Raw genomic sequence first — 19898 nt, forward strand, 5'->3', positions numbered from 1 at the left:
GCGTATTTTTGATCGCGAATTGAACTTATCTCCTGGCTCGTCGCGGATCTGTCTGTGTACACTCCCGCGCGAGAGTTTATCATCCGCCCCAAAATTAAATCATATATTCATTTGCGTGTGGTGCCATTACACCTCTCTCTTGTGTGCGCGCACCCTTCTGTGGTGACGTCTATATCCTCAGGAGTGAACCTCTTCGGAGAGCAACCGCAGACGCGCCTGCAACGTGGCCGCCGCTTTGGCGTCGCATCTCGCAATCCTTCCCTGCGCGCAAGAGTTTATCTATCTGCCATCTGGAGAATTACGTTCATAATTCTCAGGCGCAGTCACATCCGTCAATTTACCCGTCTAGACTCATATTAGCCATACATCATGGTGCGATCTCTGCCAAAGAGGAACAACCCGTTCGTCCTCCCGGACCAATCCCCTTCGTGTAAGTTGAAACTTCACCATTTATTTCGCATCCTCGGCTCCAAAATCGCTCTCGATGCTTCGACCAGGAGGCGCTGTACCACATGAGCATTACGCAGGGCTAACCCGTTCCTTCCGGAGGGAGAACAGATGAGGAACTCCTGGCGCTCCGCCGTCTAGGAAAAACGAACCTCGCTGTCAAGCCCACGCAGATTGGAACGTCCAACGCAACTAAGCCTGAGAATCTGGGCCCCTTTGAATATGCCCATCTACGCGCGAAGCTGCCAAAAGACTTGAAAGGCTCCGAGATTTTCGCGTCGCATGCCCCTCAGCAGCACCCGGAGACCTACTTTCTCATGGTGAGTGAAACCGCTTCGCCCTTTGTTGATGGTCACAGTGACCGATTCTGATCACTTTCATTCAATCAGCGACGAAGCAAGGATGGATATGTCAGCGCTACCGGAATGTTCAAGATCGCGTTCCCATGGGCGAAGTTGGAGGAAGAGAAGGCTGAACGGGAATACTTGAAAACTCGGGAGGGTACCAGCGAGGATGAAATCGCCGGCAATATCTGGGTCAGCCCCTTACTAGGTAAGCACGCCTGGAGATACCAGTACTCCTAAATGAATTTTCCTCTGATGGTCCATAGCGTTGGAGTTGGCCAAGGAATATCAGATGTACGATTGGGTTCGCGCTCTGCTCGATCCCACAGAGATCCCTCAAACCCCAAAGAAGCAGATTACACCTCCTCCCAAGTTTGAACTCCCGCCCATTGAAGCCCCCACCCAGCTCTCTGCCCCATCGCAGCGTACGAGAAGGGGACGGTCTGCTTCGCCCAGTAAGAGAGCCACCACCTCCCCTCGCAAACCGAGAAAGACTCGCGCAGCCAAGGAGGCGAGTGCGGAGGATGCCAGTGCAGCAAGCGCCAGTCTTCAGAACGCTTTGGACATGACCGCGTCTAACGCTGATGCTGGATCAGCCAACGGAACTGTCGAGCCTAGTGTGGAGGGATATGTCGAAGAGAAAGTGGTCACCGTCACAGAGCCCACAACCAAGCCCACTTCCAGGAAGAGAGTCGCCGCCATTGCTGAGGAGGATGAGGTCGAAGAAGAAAAAGTCAAGGTTGACGTCAAGACGACTGCCGACACGGTGGACGACGTTAGAACCACCCAGACGACGATCTCGGTCGAGATGCCTGTTAGCCTCCCGGAGGCACCTTCTGCAGAGGACACCGAGAAGATGATCGCCAAGGCCAAGGAAATGGTCGAGGAAGCCATCAAGGTCCAGACCACCGAAGGTGAACAGCCGGAAGCCTCGTCACCCAAGGGCGCCAAAAAGCGCAAGACCGACATGCTCAGTGAAGATGAGGAGGATGATGAGACCAGAGCGGCCTCGGCCCTGCGCGCCAAGAGGGCAAAGGTCCTGGAAGAGAAGCTGAAGCGGGAGCGTGTGAGGAACCGTGCCTTGGTCGGTGTTACGGCTGTCTTTGCACTTGCGTAAGTATCTGAAACCCACTGGTGTAGGATTCTGTTCTAACGATATACACCAGGGCTTCCATTCCCTATTTCTTCTAGGAAATCCAACCCGCCTCTTCCCTGGTCTTCGAGGGCCAGGAGCAGAGTATGATTACCCGTATGAAATCATGCTGTATCGAGTTCAATTGTTCCGGAAATGGTCCAACACGATCCCCGCCCTCCACCGCACTCTACCTTGGTAGAAGAATTGTCTGATGATGCTCCAGACTGAAGAGAAGCGTCCAATCCTTCCTACCGAACCTCCTCCCCCTCACATGCCTGTTCCTCTGTGAAATTTCCCTGCCAGCCTTCCCCTGCCTTTCCTCCAATGAAACCCGTCACATTGCCATTTCTATATCTCATCCCGGTGATTCTTGATGTACTGTATTGATATTCTATCGGTTTTTCTAATAATTACCCTTTTGATGAAAAAGGGAAATATTCCTGTCCATAGGTCTTGCGGGTATCTGCAGCTTTACTCTGCCAATGGTGTTCGGTTGGGACATTGAAAGCGAGGAGCTTTGCATCTCTATTCCTTCTTTTCTCCGTTACTCTCCCCTTGTTCTTTACTTGGTTTCTGGATACCTGATCTACGGCATCTCGTCTCCGTTTCTTCTCTGAAGGCCCCTTGCCCTCCTCACTGTTGGACACTAGAGAAGCAATGCATGCAGTATGATATGAATGATTGACTCTAGCAGTCTTCTAAGCACTGTAGGTTAGTTGTATTGTGCGAACGCATATAGAAAGATAGCGTACCATACCTTTTTTTGTCTGAGCACTTGGATGTGTCAAATCAAATGATTTTATTTTTGGTAGCAATAGATAGTAATCACCCCTCAGTTTATTTATATTGAGGTCTGGGGGATGATAGGACGAATCGATCCGCACTGCAAACATTCCAAACATCACCACAATCATGGAGCTTCCAAGAGCTCCAGCACCCCTTCTCGACCCTTCAGCTTCACGTTCAGTCACAGAAACAGGGACAAATATCTATGATAGTCTTTTGAAAATTTAGTACTTGCCTTATCATCTCTACAGCACAGCGATGCAATGTCGCTCCCTGGTTTAGAGCTCTCGCAGACCTCATCGGAGAGGGAGTTTGTCCCCGCACCGCCAACACAGATTACCTTGTCCAAGGGCTCAGAATGGAGATTTGAGGTTGCATTTGGCACAGCTATACGAGTCAAGGTGGGTAATAGTGATGGACAGGCTTGATTACCATCACCCCTTGATGACGCATCGCAATGGCTAATACAACTTTTCCTTTATGTTGCTGTAGCTATTGGCCGGCACCGCAGAGCTTTTCGGCACGGAACTAGCTGCATCGCAGACGTATACCTTCTCCGGGACGAAAGCGGCGATCTACACCTGGCACGGCTGCACGCTCGAGGTCAGCGCCGGCGATACGATATCGACGATAGATGGACTGGGATCGGCGGGTCTGAACGGGGAGGGGGCCCGTGGCTACGGCGCGGGCGGCTGCCAGAGCGAGTATACGGCCGAGGAGACGCCGATGGTCGAGTATGCGAATGTGCATTTTGCGCTGGAGACGATGCGCCAGGAGGCCAAGGCTATGGGCAAGGACGGGCCGCGGGTGCTGATTCTGGGGCCTGAGAATGCGGGGAAGACGAGCGTGGCGAAGATCCTGACGGCGTATGCGACTAAGGTCGGGAGGCAGCCGATTGTGGTTAATTTGGATCCGGCGGAGGGGATGCTCAGCGTCCCTGGGACACTGACGGCGACGGCGTTCCGGACGATGATGAATGTTGAGGAGGGGTGGGGCAGCAGTCCCATGTCGGGGCCGAGTGCGGTGCCTGTGAAGCTGCCGTTGGTTTATTTCTATCCGTTGCAGAATCCGCTCGAGGCGGAGGGTGCTGTTTATCGGCCTATTGTGTCGCGGCTGGCGCTGAGTGTGACGGGACGGATGGCCGAGGATGAAGATACGCGCGAGACGGGTATCATCGTTGATACGCCGGGGATTTTGAGCGCTGGCAAGCCGGGTAGTCTTGAGATTATTAACCATATCGTGACGGAGTTTGCAAGTAGGCTTCTTTCTTTTCTGCTTCCCTTGGCTATGAGACTGACCTGTACAGTTACGACCATCCTGGTCATAGGCTCGGAACGGCTTTACAGCACCATGATGAAGAACTACGACAACAAGCCGACGTCCAGTGCGTCTGCCGCGGCGTCGGATGAGAGGATCACTGTCGTGAAGCTCTCCAAGTCTGGCGGCTGCGTGGACCGCGACGCAGCTTTTATGAAAGCAGTGCGCGAGTCGCAGATTCGGACATACTTCTTCGGCAATCCTATTCCTTCTACGGCATCGGCGGCACTCTCGATGTCTGCGTCTTCGACAACAAACGTGACCCTCTCTCCCCATGCCCAACAGCTCGATTTCGACTCCTTGGCCGTTTACAACTACACAGTCGCCTCTTCAGATGAAGACGAGGACGAATACGATCCGTCGCAATTTGGCACCAGCGATACATTCCTTCCTGGAGGAAGCAATGACGCAGAGGGTCAACAGTCCAAGCATGCCGAGGAGACATCGTTCGCCTCCTCCGTGCCTGGCTTAGCAGGATCGTCAAGCGATGATGCAGCATCAGGCAGCTCGGCTGTACCCCTGAAAAAGGTTCCACCTCCCGCACCGCACACGCTCGCCAATTCCCTGCTCGCAGTTACACACGCCGCGCCGAATGCCAGTCCGGCAGAGATTCGCGATGCCAGTATCATGGGATTCCTGTACGTGGCCGATGTAGATAGCGATAAAGGCAAGATTCGGGTGCTGGCTCCGATCGGTGGGCGAGTACCGCCAAGAGCCATTGTCTGGGGTAAGAAGTGGCCTGGAGAGGTGGTCGGGTTGGTGGGATAGTCATGCATGATATATAGCGGGTTCAATCATTTGACAGGGTGTTAGAATTGGAGTTGGGTGCACGGGCTGGGATATTTGTATATAAGAGAGATAATGTATTCTAATTGGATCGGCTTCGCTATGCATTGAGTAGCAGTCAACTAGTAGCTTCTCCATACTCCCCAAGCAAACCTTGTTATTCGGTAATTCTCTGATCTGGGGTTCATGATGTTTCTGTGCTATTTATGCAGTCTCAGGATTGAATAAATAATTCATTCATACAAATTTGACAAGTTTATAACTATTTATATAAATTAACTCAAAAGAGACTACTCCCTACTCATGTGCTGTTGACGCGTATAACTACTCGGTGGAACAGAACAACCCCATACCAAAATCCCCCAACACCAAACCACCAGCCCAACGACCTTGAACCCACACCTCACACAACACCATGCTCTACAGCTGCTACCGCCGCCGCCGAAAACTCAAACGCCTCGTCGTAATGCTCCTCCCCATCCTCCTAACCGCACTCCTCCTCTCCCCCCTGTACCTGATCTACAAACCGCCAAACCTCCTCATCCGCTACCTCCAACACCGCTACCCAGACGTCCTCTTCCACGTCCCCCTCCCCAGCCACAAGAAGCTCGTCGCGCTGACCATCGACGATGCCCCCTCGCAATACACGCAAGAGATAGCAGCAACGCTAAAATCGCACAGCGCGTCCGCGACGTTCTTCGTGATTGGGTCGCAGATCGACGGGAACGGGCGCGAGGCTGTGCTTGCGGACCTGGTGCGCGCGGGCCACGAGCTGGGGAACCATGCTATGCGGGATGAGCCGTCGCGCGCACTAAGCGATGAGGTGCTCTCGGCGCAGATTGCGGAGGTGCAGGCGAGGATAAGCCGGGTGTATACGAGGGCTGGGGTCGAGGAGCCGCGGGTTAGGTGGTTTCGGCCGGGGAGTGGGTTCTTCAGTGAGAGGATGAGGAGGTTGGTTAGGGCTCTGGGGCTGAGGATTGCGCTGGGGAGTGTGTATCCGCATGATCCGCAGGTGCCGTATGCGTGGGTGAATGCGGCGCATATCCTGAGTATGGTGCGGCCGGGGAGTATGATTATCTGCCATGATCGGAGGAGTTGGACGGGGCCGATGCTCGCCAGGGTTTTGCCCGAGTTGAAAAGAAGGGGGTATCGGGTTGTGACGCTGAGTGAGTTGGTGAAGGAGGCGGAGGGGTCATGAGGTGAGGCTACGAGGCTACAGAGGCAGTTTTGATCTGGTGCGTTCCGTTGTTGATACATGTCTATAGAATACCCATACCCAAACCCATACCCATACCCATGCCCATATTACCGTACATTGTGTAATGCAAAGAACAAGGCTGATCGCCCGCGATAGCCTGTCAACATGATTCTTCAACCTCACTCCCACCTCCTCCACTCGAGCAAGGTCCTCCGCAGCTCGGCGTCACAGTCATAACCCTTGCGCTCCTCCTCCAACAACTCCTCTCGTCGTTCCCGAATGTGCTGCTCAACATCGTAGCGCTTCAGTGCGATGAGCTTTAGGTACGCCAGATCGTTTCGCTGCACGGCGTCGCGGAACTTGGCCCGGATCCGGGGCGAGTACAGCTGGCAGCTGGCTTCCCGGCATCGAGTCGGTGCGTCCCCTGGCGCGAGTCGCATCCTGGTCAAGAATTCCCGCGCGATGGGCTTATTTACCTTGACTAGCGGCCACACCACGTCGTCGTAGCAATCCTCACACACCGTGAACTCGGGCAGCTGCGGCATATAGTACCACGTACCAAGAACCGGTCGATCCCGGAGACAGTCCCGTAGCACGACCTTGCGGCGAGCATAAGCCAGGAACTCGGTCATGTCGGGCCGTGGCGAGCGTTCGATCTCGGCGCGGTTTGCAGCAATGTCCAACAGGTCGACGTATTGGACGAACCGCGGACTGTCCGCCACAAAATCACAGACCTGTTCCTGCATCGTGGTGCTTCTCGTAAACGTCTCGCGGTGCTGCGGCATAAGAATGCGCAGGTTGCGAATACACGCGACGCAGACGTTGAACTTTGGCAGGTACATGCCTGTTTCCGGGTCGATAATCCGGTACCAGAACTGATCGCTGATGATGCGCCCTGTGCATGGCTTGCTTCCTGGCGGTGGCCGGGTAATCTGCTGGAGCATGTCCAAAGTCTCATACCGCTTCTTGATGGTCTGCATCCAGGCGAGTCGTGTCCACGGCTCACTCATCGAGCATCGAACCATCTGACCACGTGGTACCGGTAAACCAGGGATGAACAAGTCTTGGAATCGCGAATTGCGCATCTGTTTCGTGCACGAAGGGCAGATGTCGAGATGTTCCAATCCTTTGATGGTATACCAGTCCTGGTACCCGGTCATAGGGACAGACCGCGGACAAGGCAGAAGGCAGGGGCTAGCTTCTTCTGGCGAAGGTTGGCGAACCACTGCTTTGGAAGGACTCGGCCGTCTCGAGGATCTTGATCTCTCGCGTTCTTGCTCCTGCTCCTGCTCCTGCTCGCTATAAAATGATACTGTCCGTTTCGTTGTCGACTGAGATGATACAGGAGGCATTGGTTCGGTCGTCGCTGTACGGAGTGAAGCAGGAAGCGGATCAACTTCATCTGGGCGGGGAGCAGCCGGCGTGGGCTTCGCTGGGGTGGACAAAGCCCTAGAACGAGTTCCGCGAGAGGTAGCTCGTGGCACTGACTCGGGAGGTGCGTTGCACCGACAAGCTCGAGGAGGCTCGGAGGACGGCGGTTCAGTGGAACCCGTAGGACGAGCAAGAGGTAGTCCCGTTGCTTGAGTGGAGTTTTCAGACTCGCGAACTTTCTGGCGCTGTCTCAATTTTTCCTCCAACCTTTCAGCCAAGCCTGATCCCGTAGGAGGGACGGTAGGAGGGACAGCATGAGCTCTCTTGCTTGTCTGCGAAGGCGGCTCCTGATGCGCGGTTCTAGGATTCACTGGGGCCTTGTTTGCAGCCGGATCAGACGCGTACCCGGCTGATGAGCGCGATTGTTGAGACTCGCCAGGGGATCGTCGACGCCCATCCCTCACGCTACCGGAGCGTTTTGGGACCGCGGCAGAAGTAGTCTTCTCTGCAGGGGACCCCAGGGAACCTTGTCCGTTTCTTGCAGGCACAGAGACACGCTCGGGGTTGCGAGGAGGGACTTGAGTGGTCGCCCTCACATCAATGTTCGTCTTCCTTGATGCACTTTGGGTTTTGGGAATGGTATGACTCGGCTCGGTTCTTTGACGGCCGCTGCTGGTGTTCTGGGACATCCTGGGCGGCTGGCGATCCTCCTTCCTTGGCTGGGCTTGAGGCCTAGTCTCCCTGACCGGCAAGGGGACAGGCACCGTAGGAGGCGTCAAGTGGAATTCCTGGGAATCATCGACGACGTGGAGAAGTGGATCCTGTACAAATCTTTCAGGTGGCGTGGCTGGTCCTGTGCTATCATCTGAAGAACTGTTTTCGCGGCTGCACTCATCCAGGTCATACGGTTGAGTCTTCGCAGACTCGGAAATAGGCGCATCCAGGATGACAGGGTATTGGTCAATGGTTCCTCGGGCACAGACTCCTTCAACCCCGGGCTTTTCTCCTAGCATGGACATTCCGTGGAGCTCCCGGGAGAGTGAGGTGGCCTCGTCCTCCACCAAGGGAGGTGGTGGCAATTGGGACCGCTTGCGCCCAAACCGAGGCATTGTCGGCCGCGATGAGTCCAAGGTAAATGCGTGGTGACTTCCAGGGGAATAACAAGGCAAACAAAGAGTTCTCTCAGAGGAGCTGAACTGGCAAAGGCTATCCTGTGGCAGTGGCACGGCTAATTAGATATCCTTTCCCGGTGGCGGTTTGCATGGTATAGCCGTCGAATCTCAGACTCACTCGGAGTTGTGTAGGCGTCGCAGAGATCGATCAGAGAGATGTGTCGATAGATGGAATACCAGGCTAGAAATGTGAGCCGAACACGAATATCAGAATGTTGTCCAGGAATATCCTCGGGAAGCTGTCAGCTGTAGTGTACAAGACTATGATACAAAGAAAAAGAATGAAGAGAAACTTTTCGTCCCTAGGTCTATGGGAACAAAGAAAATCAGGAAGAGCAAGCGCCTGAGAGATTGGAATATAAATATCGTAAAGGGCCTAGTTGGGCAGCGTGTTTCATCTTGGCGGCCCTATCAGAAGCACAGACTCGGGGGTTGGGCGTTAATAGGCAGCGAGTCAACCTCCATGTACAGATGTCCGGTTGATCTTGATGTTTGACTGTGAGAATGAGTGGCGATACTTCGAACATGTCAACACTCAACAGGCACTGAAATATGATGATACATGGTCGGGAAGGCTAGTGGTAACCGCATGCTGTGGGTTTGTAAACGCCTGCGCCGGTGGACAGAGACGCACTAGACAACCAATCTGCATCAACACTAGTGTCGAGGTTCTCGTTGAACGGACGAATCATGATCTCCTGGCGCGGGAAGGCTGTTTGCGGATAGAGCCTTGCAGATATGAAAACGCCACTTACTGCAGGACTGACAGACATGACAAGTTGTTCATGGACACTGCATCCATTTCACGCGAGCAGTAAAGGTCAGGCGCAGGGTGACCACTCAGCCCCCTTTCAGCGCCGTCATTGACGATTATTGACCGTTGAAGAACGGATCGTTATCCAATCCTGGACGAGGGAAAGACAAAGCGTATGATGTCGATATTTTGTTGGTCCTGCTCAGTCGACTGTCGAAGGTACCCTGCAAAGCGACGACCTTTGTGTTACCTCTGGTCAGAGGGTTGGGTAGCAAACTATAGCACTCTCATCAATATTGGAAGGGATGAGCCACTATGCAAAAAGCAATTTGATGTAAATAGAGATGTTGATTCCGATGATGATGGGGAAGTTGTGGAAGGGAGAAACGTGGACTGCATCGATGAGTTTGTTGGCAGTGAGTAGATGTGGAGAGACAGCCAACTCAACAACAGCTCTGAGTCATACTCTTCTGAATATCTGTCTCCATCTTTCAGCTGGGAGAATCTTCTTTACATCTACGCGTGTTAATACTATTTCTTTGGTAGCTTCACTCTCATCAAGACGGAAATCAAACTGTATGCCACTTGTTGCTTGGTCAATATAAAGATATATCTTGTTCAAGGTAGACTCCTATAAGCTACTTCTGTGCTCCTTCACCCCATTCCCTCCTTCTTGCACATCCATCAGTAGTAACTATTGATACAAGGATCTTCACCTCTCATTTTCCGTCTTTCACTTTCTTTTCTCCTTCTGCTCTGAATCCCCGGGGATAAGGCTAAGGGAGGAAATCCGATAAACTCGGATAACACCCGATGGCGTCATTCCCGACGGAAGTTGATTAGAACTAGGGCTGGAGAGGACAACTGGGACAAGATTGGAGATAGTTGTAAAGAGAAAGAATAGCTGGTGCTGAAACCATAAATAATATAACGTCCAGGCCAGACCGGATCAAAGTCCGAGGTTATCGTCCATTGCAAGTGCCTCCATAGTGGGGGAACTGCGGGGAATGTTTGTACAAGTCGGATATAACCAGAGAAATAACATTCGCGATGACAAATGCTCTTCTATAAGATGATGATAGATCGCTAAAGAAGGTTCCTGTAATCCAGTCTTATAACCTCACTATTCTCTCCTCCCGTCGAATGCATCTCTCCCGCGCCTTCATCCCCCGCCTCAGTAATTCCCTCGCGGTCACATCTCCCGCACTCGTCCGTCTCTCCGGCGTTCGTTCTCATCTCCAACCGCCATTTCGGCCGACAGCCTCACTCATAACCTCTCCACAATCACGAACCATGTCTATCCCAACCACAATGAAAGCCGTCCTGGTCGAGAAGATCGGCGGCCCCGAGGTCCTCGACTTCAAAACTGACTATCCCGTCCCCACCCCGCAAGAGGGCCAATTGCTCGTCAAGAACAACATCTCCGGCATCAACTACATCGACACCTACTTCCGCACGGGGCTCTACCCCGCCCCAAAGCCTGAAGTCCTGGGCCGCGAAGGCGCTGGCACCGTCGTCGCCTTGGGACCCGGGCCAAACCCCTACAACTTTCAGGTCGGGGACCGCGTTGCCTGGCTCAGCACCGGCGGATATGCGGAGTACACTGCCGTCCCTGCGGCCAAGACGGTCAAAATCCCCGACGGCATCTCGGATGAGGATGTCATGGCTTCGTTTCTGAGCGGTCTGACCGTCCTGTCGCTGGCGAAGGAGACCTATGCCGTGCAGAAGGGCGACTGGGTTCTTCTGCATGCTGCTGCTGGTGGTGCCGGCTTTCTCATGACGCAGGTTCTAAAGTCTATTGGCGCGCATGTCATCGGTACTGCTGGTGGTCCTGAGAAGGTCGAGCTGGTCAAGAGCCTCGGTGCGGATCATGTAATTGACTACCGCAGCGAAGAGGGGAAGGATTGGGTGACGCGGGTGAAGGAGATTACCGGCGGCCGAGGCGTGGATGTCGTCTATGATTCCGTCGGAAAGGATACCTGGGAAGGAAGTCTGGAGGTCGTCAAGAGGAAGGGTACCATTGTCTGGTTTGGAAATGCCAGTGGACCAGTTCCCCCTCTGCCTTTGAAGTAAGTTGGGCTCTCTCATTATGATTTTGTTTGAACATGGACTGACCTGGACAGTAAACTCTCCCCCAAGTGTGTGAAGGTTGCCCGTCCTACACTTTTCGGCTACATCGAGACCCGCGAAGAATTCGAATTCTATGTCAATGAGCTATTCAACCTGCTCCAGTCTGGCCAGCTCAAGGTCAAGATCCACAAGGTTTACCCGCTTGAGCAGATTCAACAGGCGCATATCGACCTTGAGGGGAGGAAGACTACGGGAAAGTCTCTCTTGAAGCCATGATCTACTTAACCAATCAGAACATGAGTTACGCGTGTATATGTTTGAAAAGTATCGATTTTCTGATTAAGATCCATCGAATTGTGTATCAATGTATGCTGTTGCTGTTGGAACCAGAATCGATACCCCGAACTACCCAGAATCTCAGATTCGATTACTAGCTCAACAGCCTGGTCACCCTCTGTTTACTTTTCCTTTGAATCCTTGCCTTCCTCATCATCAGTCTCATCAGCCTCACAATCATCTTCCGTCCGCAAATCCTTCGGTTTCTTCCAACCTATCATTAAATCATTGGCCAGAACCGTGTAAATAGAACAGTAGGCTGTGAACACCTCGTCAAAGTAGTGAAATCCACAGTTAAGTTCCCAAACCGATGTTATGACCTTCATGCCAGGGTAGCACAGCTTCAGCAGACTCTCCTCAAGGAAGAAGTCAAACTCATATTCTGGTGCACCGCCTTCTTCCCATTGAAGTCTCTCCTCAGGGCTGAGGTCAATGTTGGGCTTGCCGGGGTCGCGGTAGGCCTTTGCCAGCATTCGTCCTACAGGGTGGAGATCTGGAGCGTGGGACATGTAAAACTCCTTAGTCTCGTCGTCTGCGAAGATGATAGCGGTGACTTCAAAGCCATCGATGTCTTCGACTCGCATCGCCCGCAGTGCGTTTTGGTTTGCAAGCTCTTGGAATCGGACGGCCTGTCTATCGAACCCGGCGCCTGCCAGCGCGAACTTGACAACCTTGCGGGCGATCTCGTTGGTCATACGCACTGTATCGTTCTTGCTGTTGCACCACTGGTTGTCTTCGATGTAGAGGTCAAAAAAGACGCCCCCGAAGAGCGTAGAGCAAGCGGTATTGAAGTCTCCGGGTCCTTTGACTGTGAACTGCTGGTTTTTCCAGAGCTCTTTGCCGGCAATGTCGCAGGATTTCCTGGCTTCCTCGATGTTCGCTTTGTATTCTGGGACGACGTCGTGGTAGAGGATGTACGTGAGGAAGTTCCAAATCGTGACAGTGCCAAGCTTGACCATGTCCTCGGTTTCGGGGTTGAAGTAGTACGGGAAGTAGGAGGTCCTGTCCAGCTGTCAGTCTCATTATAGTGTCGCAGCATTGTGTTGCCTTGAAGACTTACAGGTACCCCTTGACCACAGCATTGAAGTCAATATGCAAGTTTAATTGCTCCTGTGCGATGCTTGTCTGGGCCCTTGCCAGGAGGATCTCCTCACTGTCCATCTCCTTGAGATCACGTTGGTCTGTACCCGTGAACATTTTCGGACTGATATCGACGCCTCCATATTGCAGGTACTTTAGGAAGATTTCGCGTCTGTCATTTTCAATACGCCGCTTCTTCTGGAAGCGTAGAATCGCATCTTCCATTCGACTAGGGACGTTAGATGCAGATCATGAGTCCTACTCGCGAGAGCAACTTACTGAATAATAGGCCGCGAGCTTGATAAAGTCAAACGCTTGTCAGCCTACTTGTCTCCTCGTGTGGCAGTACTCACATACACATCATATATCTCTCGTCCCTCTGCATACTCCTGGGGTGTTATAGGGGCGTCCACGTAGTACTCTTCAAACCCTGTCGGCTTGTTCTGCAGAGTGCACGCGTCAGTTTCGCCCGCAACGTGATGCCGGTCATTGGCAAAGGTCCTACTTTGCCGCGTTTGATTTTCGATCTGGAGGTCTTCTTCTTCTTCTTCTTTGACTCCACCATATCAACAAGGATGGACTCTGGTTCCCGTTGACTACCATTTACTTCTGACCGGGGTTGAGTCATTTCAATTGTCTTGCTCGTCTGATGTTCTGAAGAAGTGCCCGTGTTGAGCTGCTCAGTTACTGGGTCGTTGTGTTGTTCAAGAGGTCGAAGAGGGAGCTCATGAGAAGAGTTCGAGGGGATTTTGGGAGACTCCATTGCCATGAGAGGTGGGATGAGATTGTCTGCTAACGAGATAGAATAGATGGTTAGATCAAGCTGATGCAAAGGTGAAAGAAAGATCAGATCGACGGGGATGGGAAGTAGACAATGCATGAGAGAGAGAAAGAGAAAGGATTCAATTCACTAGTTTTTGGTAGACGGAGGGAAAACACTGCCTCCAACGGTCCAACTACTTCTTAGTCTGTTTGATTCATGCAATTCACCGGCAAACAGAGCACCTCTAGCTTCTTTATTATTTGACTGTGGTGCCTCAAGCAGCTTTCTGAGGATAAAGAGAAGTCATCTCGCAGGCTCAAGCTATAATAATTGAGGTAATTCATCTATGTTAAGAATTTGTAATGGCCAACATGGGAAGCCTAGTAATTGAAAAGCCAAAGAGGCAGATGTGATACCATTCAGAGGATATATCCATATCCACCCAGTCATATGTGTTTCATTCCCTTGTCAGACTGGCAACTATTTCATGTAATTAGACTACTGAAGGGCGTACATTGCAGCTTTTCAAACTCCTAGACATAGGGATTCAGTTCTATAGTTCATCTCCCTTATTGAATGGTCGATATAAAGTATATCACGGACTTGCTCTTGTTTCGCTTTTCACCTACCACATCAGTAGTAGTATAATACCCCATTGAGACCTTAACTAACTTTACCCTGAAGCCTTGTTAGGCTTCTGAGGCTTTATTAGACTGTAGTATATGTGGTTGAGTTTAATTAAGGGTCCAGCCTGGCAGTGGACTAGCTACTCAGTCTGTTTCTTAATAAGCCATTTGCTATAACTCTAGGGATCATTCATTTGTATGCCTAGTATACAATCATGCAAAAGAGGCCAGTAATGATTCTTTACCCCTGCTAGACTCGTTGCCCACATATTAGTCAAGGACTAGATAGTTGGAATGGTAACAATATCACCTTGACCGTCCACTCTGGTAATATGTGCTCGAAAGACGACAAGGCCAGTGAGAGAGGTTTAAAGGCTGGCATGAGAATGCTAGCCATTCCAGCTTAATACATATTGTATTACAAACTGATATCACTGACATCTACAGAGGCAGCATACATTTGTAAGTATAAGAGTTGCAAGAGAATAATGACCCCATAGTTAGAGGCACACTCTATCTTTTCCTGATAAGGCTATATATATACCCACAACATCTACTATAGCGACAAAGAGCGAAATAGGACTCAAGTCTAGTGTATTCGTATACTGCAGGGGGACAAATCCTTAGAACCAAAAGCGGCAGATATGATGCCATCCCAAGAACAAGCGGTCCTCGGCCCGCGTTGAGCCGGCAATCACAGCCGCCGATCACTTCTTATCAAACCTGACCGTTGTTCGAACCAAGACACTAAGGCGACAACGACTCCATCAGACTATTAGAGCGGTATTATTTTGAATAATCTCCTAGGCATTTAATTCCGACCCCTTGTTCCAGTCATGCCGATCATGATTGCATTTCAACCGTAGACGGAAGTACAACTTGCCTTGTCTCTCCTTTTCTTCGCTCCTTAACTCTGCCATCTCTTTGACTACACTCTACCTACGACTTCATTTCTTTCACCTTTGACTACTTCTCATATCTCTATCGCGGCCTCGAAATATCTATTTACCTGTCAAACGCATTTCCGGAATGAGCAACGAATGAGATTTTCGCGGCGCTCCGGTGTGCAACAATATATGATCATTATCTCTCGCGAACAACATGCCATCGTCTTCAAGGTCCGATAGTTTGAAAACAGCCAAACTCGACACTGACAGTTTTGTCGACTTCGATCACGCCGCTGCTGGACAGTAAGTATCCATCCGCTCTCGGCTCACCTTCCTTGCCCACGTCAGCATATCTCAGCCTCTCTAGCGGCTGAATTATCCTGCATTGAGCATCCAATCATTGTCAGCGCAGTGCGCTTTGTGCGCATATACAGGGTCGCATGACTGGTCTAACACCTTTCTCTACAGTGACGGCGTGCGTTGCACTCCCTCCGGTTCCTTCATCGCGAAACCTTGCACTCCCCAAGAAGTTGCATTCTACGAATCTAGCGCCCTCCATCCCGCCTTTCGAGAGTTCATTCCCACTTACATCGGAACCTTATCGTCTGCCGACCAGCAAGGGCCGTTAGCGCTCGCTGCTGCTGCTCAGCAGAGTGGAGCTATTGTTCTACCCACCGCAGACGACTCATCATCATCTGCCACGCCGACCACCGCGGAGGCTCCGCCACTCGGGTTGAATTCTGGAATTGGCTCGAATGGCGCAGCTGAAAACAAAATCTGGGTGCCCTCTGGCGGAAAAAAGCTCGAAACAGGGTTGTCCATAGTCCTGGAAAATGTCGCGTCTGGGTTCAAACGTCCAAATGTCCTGGATGTGAAGCTTGGCGCGCGACTTTGGGCTGATGACGCGCCCCCCGCGAAACGGACCAAGCTAGAGGCTGTGGCCAAGGAGACAACCAGCGGTAGCCTTGGGTTTCGCATTGCCGGGATGAAAATTTGGACAGGCACTCATGGGGAGACGGACGAGGGCTGCAAAACCAATCCATACGCCACCAAGCATGAGGGAGTCGAGGGTGCTAAGGGCGAAGTCATTGAAAAGGACGGCTACAAGCGCTATGACAAGTGGTACGGACGGTCTTTTAATGAGAAGAATGTGAAAGAAGGCTTTGCGACGTTCCTCGCCGGCGCAAAGGCCGGCCCTATTGATCGGTCCAAACTAATCGCCAAGAGACTTGCTGACGAGCTGAGGCGTGTGCAGTCGATCCTGGAGTCGGAAGAGAGCAGGATGTATTCGTCTAGCGTTCTCATTGTCTACGAAGGTGACCCAGAGGCCATGGAACAAGCACTAGAAGAAGAAAAGAAACCCAGGGACAGATCACCGGAAGAGACCGATGAAGAGGACGAGGAGTTTGATTTTGCTCTGCAGGAAGATGGCTCCTTCGAAGTCGTCAACCTCCAGGTTGGACAAGAGGGAATACCGCAGCAGGCAATCAATATCAACCTTGGTCCAGAAACGGCACAATTAGGAGAAATAGACTTCGAAGACGAGGAGGAAGAGGATGAACCTCCCAAGGTGCACGACCTCCGCCTGATTGACTTTGCACACGCCAGTTGGACGCCTGGTCAGGGTCCGGATGAAAACGTCCTCATGGGGGTCCGGAGCTTAATCAGGCTGCTTGATGAGCTTGCTATGGAATGAGCACATCAAATCAAATTCAGGAATACGGGATCTTTACATCCAACAGTCGCTGGCGGCTTCTGGATCTGAAGATATTCAAGCTATTGGCTCTGTTCAATGCTACCGATATACGACGATAGCTTGCTTGGGGAAGAAACATATAACAGTTAGCAGTCCCAGTCAATGGCTATAATATATAAGAAAGAATAATAGCTATATTTTCTCAGAGTTCAGGTCTCTTCTACTTACTCCGTAACCTCCGTAATCCCTTAGTATCTTGAGCATCCAAGTATATTCGCTTACATAATCCGCTATCCGAAAAGCATCGTTTTGCGACTCTCAACTTGCAGAGTCTCGGACTTGTTGAGCAGCGTATATCGACAAGATGTTTCCCACTCGTGCTCTGCTGGGCCGATCAGTATGGAAAGGTGAGTTACCCAAGATTGTTCTTACTTAATTCATACGTCTCGAAGGAAAGGATAATGGCTAATCCCGCTACCATCACCGCAGGCCCGAACATCGTGCCGTACGTATCTCCATCACCCTAGCTTGAATATAGGATCGCAGAGCGAGCTCCAAACGAGTTTGATCGCTTTTATTCTATAAGCTGACCCTCAATTTTCTCTTCAACAGTCTCCCTCTCCCACGAAAACTGCCCCCTCCTCCCGGCACACCCCCGATCAAGACACAGAAGCGCGGGGCCACAATCCTACCTAATTTCGTCGGTCTGCGGTTCGCAGTGCACAATGGGAAGACGTACCAGGATGTTTTGATCACGGAAGATATGGTGGGGAGGAAGCTGGGCGAATATGTTCCGTATGTTTGATGCCCATTCAGTTTCCCGACAATCGGAGTGAGAAGAAGAAGAAGCAGAAACAGAAGCTGACGGTTGGCGATGGCAGTACTCGCAAGCGGTTCACGTACAAGCAGTCCAAGAACAAATAAGTGTTTCAGGCGGTGGTATGGGGATACTGTTCGATGGTTCTTGTCGCTGCTTTTTCGAACCTTTGGCCCTGGCGCTTACGGGGGTCGTTCCTGGGCGAGCAGCATTATGGGATGGGATCGCCATTGGGACTGCCACGGCGATTACTTGAGAATGATCAAAGCAGGGAATATCTACTGTGAGGGTAGCAAATGTCGCTCCACCGCGATATCGTCTCCCTGTCGAGGCTCTTCCGTCTTCTACTGGCGGGAAGTGTACATCTACACATATCTGTATTGTAAAAATAGCGGTTACTGTGTCGGAGTTATTTAGGTTTTGTGAAAGTCAATATTTTCATTTTGTTCTGGATATCAGAGTTGCATACTTGTTGAGGTGGACACCGATGAATATGTGTCCCATTTAGCCTTCCAAAAACGCCTGCGAGCAAAGTTCAGAAAAGGGAAATTCTTTTCGACATATAAGAAACCCCCAATGCAGGATATCCGTCGTCCTCGACCCGGTATGTACGCCAAATGAAATTGAAAAATCTGCCTTCCCAGAGAAAGCCACCATAATCCCTCTCGCCAAGACTGCGTATCAATATAACGTCAAAATCTCTCGTAAGTCAGCCAAATCTCGTGGATGGGCTTTATCAGCCGTGCGGATGGAGAATCATTCAAGCCAAGCAGATGACACCCGGTGGCATGCTGGCTGCACTGACCACCGTGGTGTGTTCCGTCACGAGGACCCAGCCTTCCCTACCGGTAAAATTCCCCTCTCTTGACGCTGACACCATACTCTGCAACAGCCATACCCAAGTCTTCCATGGTGAGCACCGTCCGACCTTGCCCGGAGCCACCGGAGCCACCACCGCCAAAACCAGGACGCTGAATGCCCAGATGTGTGTTCGCTTTGCCTTTGCCTGCGTCGCCGCCACCAACACCCGCTGTGCCGCCTGCTGCGCCAGCTCCAGCACCGCCGGGCATGTTCAAACCTGAGGCAGCGTTCAGACTGCCCATGGGGTTGCTGGCTGATGTACTGTTCGAGGCTCGGATACGTGCGTACTGATATGAATCCGCCGCGATATCAGCAATGAATTTCTGTGTTGCGAGAGCGAGGAGTCGGGCGAGATGTGGGGGGGTTTGGTTCGGTCCGTTTCCTGGGGGTGGTAGGCCGGCGAGGGTGAGATAGTGAGCTGTTACCGCGTCTGGGATCTATATCTTGTTAGAATGCCTCGAGAGTGTGCATCTTGCGATACGTTCATGACAAAAAAGGCGGTCAAAAGTAACGCAGGAGGAAAATGATAAAAGAAGCAAGACCTACAATAGGCGCATAATCATCCATCTTGCCCAGAAACTCGCGCAAACTCGTCTCCTTCTTCGATGGCGCCACTGCCGCTGCTATAGCGTCGACAGACGTAGGCACTGCATCTTGAACTGGGTTTCCTATCGTATTATCTCCGTCGCTTGCGCCCGCCGCGTTGGTATTGCCACCGGTGTTCATATCGATGTCCTGCTCGATGGAGGCGTCAAGGGCTTCGACATTTGTTGTATTCGGCTCCTGTTTCGGTACAACCAGGGGTTCAGAAGAACCCGGTGACTCTCCTGGTACTGTTGCCTGTGTTGATGATGAAGGAAGCTCTTGTGAACCGATCTGGGATGAAGGTGGTGGTTGCGACGAAGGCGGCGCTGGAGGTTGTGATGGAGTTGATGAATCGGCCATCGTGACAGATCACTTATTAATGACTTGAGCAAGAGAGACGGAAGTGAATGGACGGGTAAAGTAGACCCCTGTTGGACGAATAGGAGAATTGGGGGACAACGTTTCGCTGAGGTCTGTTCTTTCTAGGGTGTGTACAACGAATCGACATGTGTTGGTGATGCACAGGCGGAGATCTGTCCGTGTTCGGCCCGAGGACACTTAAACTATACGCTCTGCTATATGAGCTTGAAAAGCAACGATTCAAGTATGATTTCATGATATTCTCTAAAATAGGCTCAACTGAAAATGGTATTTTTCATTATAAATACAGACTCATTTTACATATGTACGAATAGATGCCTGAATTCCACTCTTACAGACCAAACCAGACCCAAACCATACTATTACACAATGGAGCAAGCAGCATCCTTCCCCGGAAGCGAAAAAGACATATCGCCATTCGGACGGTAAAGACCACGGCGACTTCAGGTCAATCCTCGGGGCAAGCCGGAGGAAAGTCTTGTAGAA

General features: G+C 51.6%; 9 protein-coding genes across 9 annotated transcripts; 6 read left to right on the top strand and 3 right to left on the bottom strand.

The window, feature by feature from the left end:
- Positions 1-369: 369 nt before the first annotated feature.
- Positions 370-1982, top strand: ALT_6948 (KilA-N domain-containing protein; the record flags this gene model as incomplete). The annotated part of the gene is made up of 5 exons (XM_033559504.2): positions 370-430; positions 550-767; positions 837-999; positions 1058-1904; positions 1958-1982. 5 exons carry the CDS (start codon positions 370-372, stop codon positions 1980-1982), a joined length of 1314 nt encoding a protein of 437 aa, XP_033415395.1.
- Positions 1983-2975: 993 nt separating this feature from the next.
- Positions 2976-4797, top strand: ALT_6949 (cleavage polyadenylation factor subunit CLP1; the record flags this gene model as incomplete). Its single annotated transcript, XM_033559503.2, has 3 exons — positions 2976-3113; positions 3205-3967; positions 4019-4797. 3 exons carry the CDS (start codon positions 2976-2978, stop codon positions 4795-4797), a joined length of 1680 nt encoding a protein of 559 aa, XP_033415394.2.
- Positions 4798-5230: 433 nt separating this feature from the next.
- On the top strand, positions 5231-6013 carry ALT_6950 (chitin deacetylase CDA4; the record flags this gene model as incomplete). Its single annotated transcript, XM_033559502.2, has 1 exon — positions 5231-6013. The coding sequence occupies one exon, from the start codon at positions 5231-5233 to the stop codon at positions 6011-6013; it is 783 nt and encodes a 260-aa protein (XP_033415393.2).
- A 179-nt stretch (positions 6014-6192) lies between these two features.
- Positions 6193-8493, bottom strand: ALT_6951 (uncharacterized protein; the record flags this gene model as incomplete). The annotated part of the gene is made up of 1 exon (XM_033559501.2): positions 6193-8493. The coding sequence occupies one exon, from the start codon at positions 8491-8493 to the stop codon at positions 6193-6195; it is 2301 nt and encodes a 766-aa protein (XP_033415392.2).
- A 2110-nt stretch (positions 8494-10603) lies between these two features.
- On the top strand, positions 10604-11656 carry ALT_6952 (quinone oxidoreductase family protein; the record flags this gene model as incomplete). The annotated part of the gene is made up of 2 exons (XM_033559500.1): positions 10604-11379; positions 11434-11656. The coding sequence occupies 2 exons, from the start codon at positions 10604-10606 to the stop codon at positions 11654-11656; spliced, it is 999 nt and encodes a 332-aa protein (XP_033415391.1).
- Positions 11657-11838: 182 nt separating this feature from the next.
- On the bottom strand, positions 11839-13559 carry ALT_6953 (uncharacterized protein; the record flags this gene model as incomplete). Its single annotated transcript, XM_033559499.2, has 5 exons — positions 11839-12718; positions 12777-13025; positions 13076-13093; positions 13154-13239; positions 13302-13559. The coding sequence occupies 5 exons, from the start codon at positions 13557-13559 to the stop codon at positions 11839-11841; spliced, it is 1491 nt and encodes a 496-aa protein (XP_033415390.2).
- A 1727-nt stretch (positions 13560-15286) lies between these two features.
- ALT_6954 (inositol polyphosphate multikinase) lies at positions 15287-16768 on the top strand (the record flags this gene model as incomplete). The annotated part of the gene is made up of 2 exons (XM_033559498.2): positions 15287-15375; positions 15541-16768. The coding sequence occupies 2 exons, from the start codon at positions 15287-15289 to the stop codon at positions 16766-16768; spliced, it is 1317 nt and encodes a 438-aa protein (XP_033415389.2).
- Positions 16769-17132: 364 nt separating this feature from the next.
- On the top strand, positions 17133-17692 carry ALT_6955 (37S ribosomal protein S19, mitochondrial; the record flags this gene model as incomplete). The annotated part of the gene is made up of 4 exons (XM_089600159.1): positions 17133-17175; positions 17258-17273; positions 17381-17534; positions 17585-17692. 4 exons carry the CDS (start codon positions 17133-17135, stop codon positions 17690-17692), a joined length of 321 nt encoding a protein of 106 aa, XP_089455621.1.
- Positions 17693-18427: 735 nt separating this feature from the next.
- On the bottom strand, positions 18428-19391 carry ALT_6956 (putative TFIID and and SAGA complex TAF10 subunit; the record flags this gene model as incomplete). The annotated part of the gene is made up of 2 exons (XM_033559496.2): positions 18428-18883; positions 18993-19391. The coding sequence occupies 2 exons, from the start codon at positions 19389-19391 to the stop codon at positions 18428-18430; spliced, it is 855 nt and encodes a 284-aa protein (XP_033415387.2).
- Between the last annotated feature and the right edge of the window lie 507 nt (positions 19392-19898).

The sequence above is a fragment of the Aspergillus lentulus genome, assembly GCF_001445615.1.
Source record: "Aspergillus lentulus DNA, contig: Alt12, strain: IFM 54703, whole genome shotgun sequence".
NCBI lineage: Eukaryota > Fungi > Ascomycota > Eurotiomycetes > Eurotiales > Aspergillaceae > Aspergillus > Aspergillus lentulus.